General features: G+C 36.6%; 1 protein-coding gene across 9 annotated transcripts in view; it reads right to left on the bottom strand.

Moving 5' to 3' along the window:
- The window catches only part of LOC107714220 (calcium/calmodulin-dependent protein kinase type II delta 2 chain), a 33,774-nt gene extending 22,688 nt beyond the window's left edge, over positions 1–11,086 (bottom strand). For all 9 annotated transcript variants that reach the window (XM_016520007.1, XM_016520011.1, XM_016520012.1 and 6 more), the window contains exons 1-2: positions 10,633–11,086; positions 8,487–8,581 (exon numbers count right to left, since the gene is read on the bottom strand). In XM_016520007.1, coding sequence (XP_016375493.1) covers positions 8,487–8,581; positions 10,633–10,694 — 157 coding nt within the window. In that variant the 5' untranslated portion in view covers positions 10,695–11,086. The remainder of the gene's footprint in view (positions 1–8,486; positions 8,582–10,632) is intronic.
- Between the last annotated feature and the right edge of the window lie 1,178 nt (positions 11,087–12,264).

Below are 12,264 nucleotides of genomic sequence, written 5' to 3'. Positions count from 1 at the left end.
TAAACCCCCCCCCCCAGCTCCACAGGTAGTCCACCTACCAACCGGCCAGACATCTGTTGTCTAGCAACTCCTCCACCAATCAAAACGCGAAGACCTCTCTTCCTCTCTGCAGTGGAACCAGCCCTGCATGTAAATATCAGAACCCTCTGGATCCACAGAACCCAAGCAATTACAGCAGAACTCTCAAAGTTCAGCCCCAAACTTTAACACCATCTCCTGTCGTCCCATTCAATTGAGACTACAGGTCAATAAATAGTTCTCCTTACAGCGCCATCTGATCATGACTACACAACGTACATATTTCTCACATCACATATTTAAACAAAAATGTTTCAGCACAAGAATTATGCGCAGATAAGTATGCAAATTCCCAAGACGTGCTTAGATCTGCACTGAAGCAGATGGCTCTTTCATACACTGAACAATATTAGTGTTATTAATCTGGCTTTGGACCAAAAACAACCACCATCATAAATAACACTTTCATTATTGGACAACAGCAATGAAACAATTAATGCAGCAGACCAGAATTATGGATTTTTGCATTAGTGTCCGGAATATAATAGAGAGAAAGACATATTATATAAATGTCAAAAATAACAAGGGAAAATTGTAATACAGTGTAGAATTGTATAATACTAAATCTAACATTGAAAAATCTAAATATATTTTCATTACAAATTATATAATCAGCATAACAATTTGTGGAAAAAAATAACATTCTTAAGAATATCTTATTATTTAATGTTGCTAAAATTAATATAATAAATATAATAAATAATCATATTTTTTATATTCTAAAATCATATGTATGTATTAAAAGCTAAATGTACATAATTGTATAATTAATATCAAATATGATGAATAATATTTTATATATATAGAGAGAGAGAGAGAGATGCAAAAATGACAATGTTTTATTGTGCTATTAAACACCTGTAGAAGAATGTCATATGACATGCATTGTAGAGACTTCATAGTCTTATGATATGCACTGCTATCTTCTTGCCACTGGCACGCACTGTTCGTATAAAGACAAACACTTGGGCTATCAATCGTAGCATCAGTTTGGAGAAAAAGGAATCCTTCTAAACCATAAACCAAGGGCTGAATGTCAGCAGATTTGTTGATCCTGGCATTTGTGCATGGACTGTTTAAAGAACTGTAGACTAGACTATATATGAATCAGACTTCATATAGAAGCAGTGAGTGCACTCTACATACAGTATGTGTAAAATGCAGTCTGGTCAGTAGCAGGGAAAGGCCTACATTTGACAGTCCCGCCTCCTCCCTTCTTTTTGCTGCTGTTCTCTTTTTTTCACTCGCTATCTGAAGCCTTCCGCACTGCAGCAGTGTCTGTGTGTGTCTGTGTGTGTGTGTGTGTGTGTGTGTGTGTGTGTGTGTGTATGAAGCTGTGCGTGTGAGATAGAGAGATCATCAGAGAGAGAGAGAGGGGAAAGAGAGCAATAAACCTCTGAAATGAATGACCAAACCTAGTCCTTTGACTTGGCCATAGCAATCATGCTTGATAAATAAATAAATAGCAAGGTTCACAATATTCTGATCTGTACCCAGCTGCCTATATTCAGACCAGAAAAGAACCATGCACTGACTTCTTTATCTTGCAGATACAGTTTGATTTATATACTGTTACTGTTCTTTTTTTACTAGTGCTACAAGTATGGTAGTCCGGACAAAATTCGAAAGCATATATTTTTATTTTTGGGGTACATAAACTGTGACAATTCAAGTTCAATTGCAAACCACTGTAGATGCCTCTCTTAACAGCTGGGATGTTGAATTGTTCATGATTAATATACTTATCCCACCATTAAATACCAAGTCAAAAACTCCAACCCCAAAGTCTTACTGTAAACTGTTAAGCTTTACAGCAAACTTGCCAAGTTTTCACACTGAGATGCCCAATACTCAGTGTCCATTACATGGACGAGACTGGTAACAGTGGTCACTGGTTATCTGATATGGGTTATCAATGGCCAATACTGAAAACTATAAAGCCAATATATTTGATATAGGCTACAACGTTCACAAATGATCTTAATTTTATTTAATTTTTTTACAATATTAGTGACAGCACAATTTTCAACAGTCTTGATTCCAAAGTAAATTTGGGGATTTGTCCCCATTTTTTTTTCTTCAATCAAGAGTTGTAAGCCATGAATGTAATCATTTAACTACAAACCCCATGAAGAATTGCAAATGACAATCAAATAATTAAAAAATGAATGATAAAATATAAATGATTATTTTTTTAGACATTTATTACAATTATAACATTTAATATGTTTGAAGTTTATCGCAAAATAGTCTTTTTTGTGTACAAGTGAAATTGCAGGAAGACTAATTCAATTACAATAGTCGCAACCGGTGCAGTTCTTGTTTCCATAGTAACGGTTACTACTCTGATTGGTAAATCCAGTGTGTTGACCACTGCAGGATTGTGTGCAGCGGCAGTATTCAGAGGGAATTAGGCTATTACACTAAAAAAAAAACACATAGAAGTAACTTCAGAGCTCATGGTAAATCGATTTAGTGAGGTTTATACATTATTGTTAATTAAAAATCAATAGCGCTATGGAGAAAGTGATTATCCGACTTCCGAAACCCCACTAAAAATATTTGTAAGAAATCCATAATTCATTGACTAGGCTGATGATCGATTTTGAAACTGACACTAGGAGAGACATTAAGGAGACATCAGGGAGAGCTAATGCTTCTGTTAATTGGCCAAGCGAGGCCAATAATCTCAAAATAGCTGATTTATTGGCCTGGCTGATGCATCAGTCTATCACTTTTCAAATTGATGACCTGTCAGACTATCAAAAATATTGCAAAGGATTGCCACTGAGGATGTATAACTTCAACCACCCAGATAAGAGTTTAGAACAGAACATTCAGTTGTCAATGGATACACGGTTCAGCGTGAAACATTATACTGACTATTCTGCAAACTGTGATGCAGTTTAGCCCCTTTTGTTTACAGCCTCAAGGACAGAAGGCGATAGACCTCTGTGTCTCTCAGGCAAGTGACCCTTTAGCTCCAACGAGACTGTAAACTCTAGCGAGTTACAGCCCTCAGACATGAGAGAATCTGAACTACTGGTCAAAGAGCAAAAGAGAGAGACGGGGAACTGAGAGAATGTGTCTCTAATTAAAAGTGCCCTAGCTATCTCTCCTCAGAATTCCATGGCCTAGTTTATTAAAGTGAGCATTGAGTTTCTCTCTGTGCTATACTACACAGTCTAAGCACTGACCTACTAGTTTTGCACATGAACAGAGAAATAGGCTGTGTTCAAAAACTGAAAAATGCAGTCCTTGCAGGTATGATGGCTTAGGTTTTAGATGCAGCCAGAAAAAGAAAACAGAGACCAGAATATCTGACAAACATCAGCCATATACTGTATGTAATCATAAGTTTGCATTCTTGTATTTACGTGTTCAAGTGTTAAATTACGCCAGAAGGATCTATAATGGCATTCCAGTGTCTTGCAAAAATTTCCACTGCATCCAAATTTGTATATTGCCTAGTAGTACCACATTTAATAAAGAACTTACTTCTTGACTATTAAAGTATCTTCTGTAAGTATACGTGTAGTACAAATAAGATCTGGATATACTACATGTGTCATGTTGGAACTGTCATGTGACCTATAACATCAGCCATGGGTCACTTCATTTACCAGTTTGAGGACTTGTGGGATAGTAAAGTGTCAATTAGATGCTCACTGCAGAATCTTGAAAGAAGCAGAAGGTCATTCAGGTATTTTTTGACCAGTGACTGCAATATTTGCAATATATATGCTTATCCTTTCGTACAAAGTCACAGTTATACTTAGTAGAAATAAATAGTGTAGTAATTTGCATATAGTGTATGCTAGACCTTGTGAAAAAGAAGTGCGCTTAACTGTATTGAATGTTCACTTGAAAGTGTACTTCAAATTTTAAAGTACAAAATTTGAAAAGTGTATTTTTTTAAAAATTTACTTACAGAAAATATAATATTAATGAAATAAAAGGCCATTTAAATGTACTTAAAAAAATACACTTTCATGACTACTGTGTTTCCTAACACACGTAAATATACTAACATACTAAAGCACATCTAAAATACTTTATTATAATTTTAACTGTATGCGATATTTGATATTACAAGTTAATAGTATATTTTTACAGTATATTTTAAATTTACTAATTTGCATAAATTAAAAATGTGGAATTTTTAACAATGTATTTAAATACATGATAAAATTTCAGTGGAAATGACACTGAAGTATATTTTAGTTTACCATAATTCTTGATAGTACAGGTTGCAGTAAACTTTAACCATATTTCAAAAGCACCAGAATTATGAAATAACATCCTACTTAAGTGGGTCAAAATGCACTCATAAGTTCAACTAAATACATTTAATATAAGTTTAAACTATAATACATTCAGTTCACTTAGATATTTTCTTTCAAAGCATATTATTTTTGATATAAGTGCAATTAGTACTTGATACCTTAAAAGTATGCTAAAGTGTAATTCTTCTTCACAATGGAGGGTTACAGGTTAATCAGTTAGCGGTATGCGCAGCTATCTGGCTAATCAGCTAGCAGTACGCTGAGCTAGTAGGCCAATCAGTTATGAGGCTAATCGCTGTCGGAATGTATAGCTGATAGCAGACGTCTTTTTGATGAGCCTGTTTTCATCTGGAAGATGTATTTTTTAGAATAAGTTTCCTGTGAAATGTTAAACAGACATTTAGAAAATGTCTTTAAGATGTTTATGATTTAGAATTGATATCAAACTGCTTATGTAAAACACCATAAAGTGATTATATAAGACTTATAGGAAGAAAAAAACATATTTGGCTGTTTGTTTGCCAATCCATATGTGTTCAGTTCATTCCATCTCCATTTAACCCTGTCTGTGTGTGTGTGTGTGTGTGTGTGTGTGTGTGTGTGTGTGTGTGTGTGTGTGTGTGTGTGTGTGAGAGTGTGTGAGTGAGTGTGTGTGAGGTGCTGTCTGAGAAGTTTATTTTTAGCTTTGCTGCACCATAGCCTATCATGTGATTGTAGCCTCTCTCTCTCACACCAAGAGTGAATGACTCAACATAGGTCAAGGAGATTCAGAGGTAATGAACATTGTGTCTTGAACAGAAGCTCAGACAGGGCTCATGTGAATTCTTCATTAACACAGTCTCTGATTCAGAAATGTTCAACTTAGCATCATAATGAGAAACATTCATTATGAATTCATTGTGTGAAAGAACACAAAAACAGCATATGTGAATTGAACAGACTGCTTTGCCAAATAAGCGCTCTATGAACACTGAATGGAATAAAAGATTTTTTAAAAATTTTTGAAATTTTTTTGCTCAAAAAAAAGTTTTTGCTCTGAAAATATTTGCTGCAAAAAGAGTTGGATAATAAATGTGGTCATTTTATATTGAAAGTGTAAATCAATTCTAATTTGAATTTAAATTGAGACAATCTTTAGTTAATTCACTAATAAAAACAAATATCAATAATAACTGTTGATATAATGTCCATACTACACTTAATTCTTAATTCTATTTATAACTGTGCAGGCTAAATACTGAAAACTGTTGTTGAGGGGGTGAATGAAAATATCTGGATTTCAGCTGAAGTTTGAATTCTTGTTTTGTCTTATTTTAAATCAAGTCATCTTGTGGCCCCATTGGATGTTTACTGAGGCCCCCTAATGTAAATATAAGTAAAATGAACAACAATTTGAAAATATTAACCACAGACAAACCTGTCGATACACAAGGGTTGTCTCAACGTAGCGATCAACACCAAATGACACAACCATACAAACCACTGAACATACTGTACTTCTATCCTTCACAGCCTTGTTTTCATTCATGTCACATAAAATACAGCGTCTACCCATACTAAGCTCCAGTAGGCCTACATCAAAGCAATGATTATAAAATGAGGTACAGCCGAGCACAGCACTGTAATGCTCAGGAGGACCAAATGAGGACAAATGAGGTCAGAGAGTATTGTTTTTTCTCAGTTAGCGTCACCACCAAGAGACAAAATCGTAATAAACTAGCAGATTCTTTCTTTTAACATTCATCTGATATGACATAAACACATACAGTAGCACCATCAACATGGAAAACGACCATCTGGTTGTTTTGTCAGACACCAGTCTATTGTATTTCTGCTTTCTTATTCTCTCCCTCCTCTTCATCTAACTCCAACACTATCCCTTCTTCTTCTCGTTGTTCTTTTCTGTATTTTGTTGCCTCTGCTCTTCTACATGGCATTTGCCTTACGTAATACACAATCTGTACTCAGCTTGTTTTGTTGACCTCTCTTTTGACTTTCTTATTCCAGTTTGCTCATTTACAGTCTTTATCCTCCTCTGTGTTTTTCTATTTTTACACAACAACAACAAAATCTCATCATTATTAATCAGTATCTTTTTTCCAAACACACACACAAGATGAATTCACCTAAGAAGAGATTTGCTTATGAAATTATTTTCAGATAAACCTATTGTATTTTGATCATTTTTTGTGTATTTATTGTGTTTAGTTCTAATATCAGATTTCTATGACTTTTAAGCATTATCCTTACTAATTTAGAGCAGTGAACAGAGATATTTTTGCTGCTGAAAACACATGTCTGTTATGGTGTTTGGTACTGTACACCTACTTTACAGTAAAGAAGTATGAATATTCAGACACAGGGTTCTTTGTTGGCATCTATGGTTCCATAAAAAAACTTTAAAATGGAACCTTTCCATTGCACAAAAGGTTCTTTATAGTAGAAAATGTTTCAAATTGTTAAAATGTCCTTCACAGTGAGAAAAAAAAATGGTTCCTTTGCTTGAAAGTTTCTACAGATAACTTCTTGGAAATGTTTTTTCTATGGCATCACTGCAAAACCCCTTTTGGAACCTTTATTTTAAAGGCAAGACACTACAGGCAAAAACATAGTTTTTTCACTGGTCAATGCTGAGATTTTGTGCTGTTTTACATTTCATAATGTGTTGTTTCATATTAGTGAAAAGAAAACATCCCAAATCAACTTGTGTTTATTTTATTGCACTTTATCTATTTGCGTCTGTAGATTTCAATTACAATACATATCTTTAAAGGCTATTTTTTCAAAATGAGTTTTTTTTCTCATGCACTAAGCCAGAAATCTCCACTTCTGTAGCACTTACACACACCCAACTTTACATTTTTTTTTATTCTGAAGGTTTTTACGACAGTTTGTTTTGAACCTGGCTTCATCCAATGTTCACATTTCTGTTCTGGAAATATGCAAATTAGTGTATTTTTAATTAGATACTGCCTCATTTGCATATTTAAACAAATATAAAAACAGCAGTTTTTGACCTGTCAGTAATCACCTCACATCCTTAAATGTCACCCTTTACCCTGCGTTAATCCAGGACTGGAGGTCACGATCCCACTTGCAAGGATCTAGTGTCAGAGTGTGTGTGTGTGTGTCTGTGTGCACTGTGCAGTGGCATTTATATACATGTGTGTGCTCATAAAATCGCAGTTACTGGGCTTATCGTGGAAAGAGGTTAAGACCATCTCTGACACGGAACAGCATCCAGTTCAGCGGAGCACTGCAGTGCGTGGAGAGTGTGAGAGAGAGATGAATACAACATAAACTGCCACACCACTCGATGCTGTATTTTTGGAAACGCTATCCCAGCATGCACCAGCGCAGTGATACTGATCCCAGAATCTAGGTGTCCATTTCAGTCCCACTTTGCAGGAAAGGGAGGTGGGAGTAATTCAATCCTAATGATACAAAAAATATTCTCGATTTCCCATGCCAAATTCACATTTCAAAAAGGGGAAACTTTAAAGCACAAAGATGGAATTGTTGAGATAAAGGCAACATGAGTCATATGATTGGCTCTTAGGAGGAGAGCTGCTGTGGGAGAAGAGAAATTATTGGATGTTCTGAGGGTGGGAAGGAGGGTGATTGGTTGTTTTGCCCTATAGCAGCAGAGCCTGCAGGCAAACAGGCCAGCAGCGACAATTACACTGACAGATCTGAAAGAACTGGGTCGCTCACTTTCCAACAGGGGATAAGACCAGCCAAAGCTATTGAAAGCACACATATATATACACACACACACATCACATGTTACTGTGCTTATACACACAAAAACACAAAACACTCAACTTACTTCATCCAGACTCATTCATATACAGTGTTCAGAGTGATATGTGGATGTATGTGGTTCTCAGACACATAATCCCTCAGCTTCTTCACAGCTATGCTTAGACGCAAGCATCTGTTACGTCAGAGCACACGTACAGAGCTCCAGATGAGACCCAGATGCATAGTCTCTTGCGTTATCCCAGTTCAACCTTACATCAGAATATTGTCATGTTCAGCTGCACTAGATGCTCCATTAACTGTACTCAAGTCCTGCATCGCACCTGACGGAGCACACCACACTAAATAAAAGTCACCTACCCCTGGCTGACAGCTTCTTTGTGTTGATGATTTTGGCCGCATATTCTTGGCCGGATGATATCTTCACGCATCGCCTCACGACAGAGAACGCACCCCTGAAGAAGAGGGAAAAAAAGAGAAGACGGTGAGGGAAAAAATGGGCACGAGGCCCTGATTCCGAACAGATAGAACATATGGCATGGAGAGCAGAATCTGTGCCATGATGGAGGCACAGCCTGAGCGCTTCCAATGTTACACAACTATGAATTTCCATGGTTGTTTGTCCGTGTGTGTTTGATGAATGTGTGTGGGAGTTTTGAAATTGTTTAGCATATTTGCTGACTGCATGCACACATCAAATCTGTGTGTCCACTTGCTGGAAATGAGGGATGCCAACTTAAATGTCCCCTCTGGTGTGGTTGTTCTTCACTCATACAGAATGAGACAATGATGCATTTTTCCCCAAATTTCACTATAAGAAAAAAGGTAATAATTTTGAGAAAAATCACCTCACCATATATATATAACCACAAATACAAGTATGTGTGTGTGTGTGTGTGTGTGTGTGAATACGTGTAATATTACTATAATTTATTTACTGTAAAGACAATCCTTTAGGGGTCAATAAATTATTTACAAAATCATTAAAAAATGATTTAAATAATGTTATTTATTATAACCATATCTGGTTTATATTTATAGTATATATTATAACATTTATACTATATATGTATGTGTATCTTATAGAATATAACATTTTTTAAATGTTTACAAAAACATAAAAACTATTTAAATAATGCTTTTATTTTAAGCATATTAAAATTGCATTGTGTGTGTGTGTGTGTGTGTGTGTGTTTATTGTATGCTTTTTGGAATTAAAAAGTATAAATTACCTTATAAAATTTATATTTAACAATAAATACAGGTGTAGGCCTATTCCCTGTGCAAACCATCCACATTTTCTTGGATTATATTTAAAATATTAATTTTGTCTTGTTTTGATCATTTGTACATATGTGTGACGTGCATATATATAATAAAGTAATAATTAATTATAGTAAGCAACTAATGTTTAGTCAATGTGAGGATATACTGATCCTAATGGAATGTGCTCGAGCAGCATATTGTTGCTATAGTAACCTCCTCAGGTAAACGCGACTTCGCGAGCGTCTATTTAGCGCACTCTGACTTGGAATTGTACTTTTGTGGCTAGTGAAACATTTTTTGGAAACGCTGTTAAAACGTATATGTATACAAAAAATAATTCATACACGCCAAACCTTTTGTTCCGACTTCTTTTGGAGGTGTTCAGATAAGTAATACAGCACAATGATAATTTCTAGCCTGTTTTATGAAAATCAAACACTGCAAATAGAAAAATAGGCATCTCTATGTAACAGTGGGGAGCCAAGCTGTGGTGCCCACTCTTTACACGATGCCACCGCGCAGATGGCGCAGAGACGTTTCGACAACATATTTTGTACGGACTGTTATTCAAGTGATTTCAATTTAAGGTCACAATGGGCTTAAAAACGAACTCAATCCGGGTCATTTTAGATCTGAACGCAACCGCACGCAGAAATAAATAGATCACATGCTGAAATCTACTAGTGTAGCTCCTGAAACCCTTGCACATCGGGACCACCGATGTGGCCTCTGTGCACCTTCCCCAGTCAAACGCAAAGCGAGGAATCCCCAACGCGATAATTAACGGTATGGGAACGTGTGTCTGCACTGTTGTCGCATTGCCATGAGTATTTCTGTCTCTGGGGGGAAAAGCCCGAACCCCACCCCCCTAAAATGTACATTTTCCCAGCTGTTCAGATATCTGACGTGATGATCACAATGGCCGCGTCACAAAACCTAGAGCGGTGCCTACCTACACACTGCATTTTGGGCATCACGGGCACGTTTGGAGCGTTCCGTTCTGGTTCCAAACGCGCCCGTGATTGTCAAAGAATGTCGTCTGGGTTGGCAGCTCACAAAGCTCTGAGACAGAGACTGTGTAATCAAGCGCTCACGGCAAGGTTATTATAAGCGATCGCTGCAATTATAGCAGAGCTGTCAAATAGAAGACGCATTGTGCGTTCAGTAACATCAGGCGTGCATATTATATAACAAATGCACAGGAATGCAATGATCCTGCAGTAGAAGATCCAGCACTTACTTTCCGAGCTCTTCAAAAAGCTGATATTCGTCCGTAAATCTGGTGCAGATGGTCAGAGCCATTGTGATGGGGAATCAGCAGCGCGAGGAAGAGTATGATGCGGGCAAGCGCAGTCAGTCTCCTCTCGTCCCTCCTGCAGACCGAAAGGAGAGCACTTGAATGATTTTTTTTTTCTTAGCTTCTGCTTCGTTCCTGGTCTCTTCAAGTGAAATGCGCCGATCAGTGTCAGATGATCAGATATGTAAACCTAGGGGTCGATCACCAACGGGAGGAAGCAGTGCGTTCACATCCGACGGTTCCATGGGCTCATCATTATGCGCGTTGACGTTGCCATCTCTCTCTTGGACGTGTCTGCATACAGCACCTCGCCCCCTTCTCCCCTCCCTTTCAAAGCCATGCCCCGCCTTCACAAACATCATGCACCTGTAGAGTTTTCATATTCATACTTAATCAATCTTCATGGCAATAATAACAATAAGGTCAAATGAATAATTGACAGTGTTACACATAAGCATAACTGACGTGACATTTCACAATCCTGCAGTGTGCAACGTGCATTGAGAAAGTTCTTATTGTTACTAATTGTTTACTTCTACTTAATAAAAATAATGATGATAATAATAATTTATTCAACTTTATAGAAATAACACTGTCCTTCTTAAGATATCCTTTTATTAAGTTGATAATCATAATGTCATAATGCATGCAGGTACAAGAGCAGTAACATGGTACTGTTACAGTCTCAGATGGCAATACCTATCACACTATTTACATAGTAATCCAAGGTACTTCAAAGAATACCATGGTTCTACCATTGTACCATGGTACCACTACCATGTAAAAAAAAATAAAATAAAAAGAATAAAAAAACATATGGGACCGATTAGTATTGTGGTGCTTATTTTATAAGAGAGTAGCACAATAATAATGATGGTTCTGCCAAAAGATAAATAACAATACAAATATTAAAAAAAAATGTTGGATTTTATAATAGAAAATAGGATGTACTGTTACTGTTAAATAATTGACAAACATACACTCTAAAAAATGCTGGGTTAAAAAGGGACAAACCCAGCTATTGGGTTGTTTTGACCCAGCGGTTGGGTTGTTTTGAACTAACAGACAAACAAACAAACAATAAATGCTTTGGCTACATACATACATACTTTATATGGACATGTGTTTTAAGATTCCATACTTCACTGACAAGAATCCATCACCTCCAAGCCCATATGCTGCCAGAGCGCAGAACTGTTAAGACGCACATTTACAGCTGGCATTTCTACGCATGCGCACGTCCGGTGAAATAATCTCTTGTGCACTTCTATATTTTGAACACAAGAGCGCACTGTCGTACAGCCATTATTTCACAAACTACTGAATCGCCTTACTGTGTGGACGCAAACAATCATTATCAGATTTCTTTTATAGAGGCTCTAAAATATAATATTTTTGTAACGTTGCCAGTGTTAAAATTGGAGGGTGGGGGGCTTATTATTCTTAAGTCTTAAGAATAAGTCTTATTTTTTGGTCTTCTTGTTTCCATCTATCCTTTTATAAACTTTTTATAGCTATAGCTATCCGATCTGAGATAACGCATGAAGTGACCAGGTGACCAAGTGTAAACAGGCC

This window comes from Sinocyclocheilus rhinocerous, unplaced genomic scaffold (assembly GCF_001515625.1).
Source record: "Sinocyclocheilus rhinocerous isolate Xijiao unplaced genomic scaffold, SAMN03320098_v1.1 scaffold1591, whole genome shotgun sequence".
Taxonomy (NCBI): Eukaryota; Metazoa; Chordata; class Actinopteri; order Cypriniformes; family Cyprinidae; genus Sinocyclocheilus; species Sinocyclocheilus rhinocerous.
Note: the sequence above shows the minus strand (reverse complement) of the source record. Positions and strands in the feature narration are given on the sequence as shown.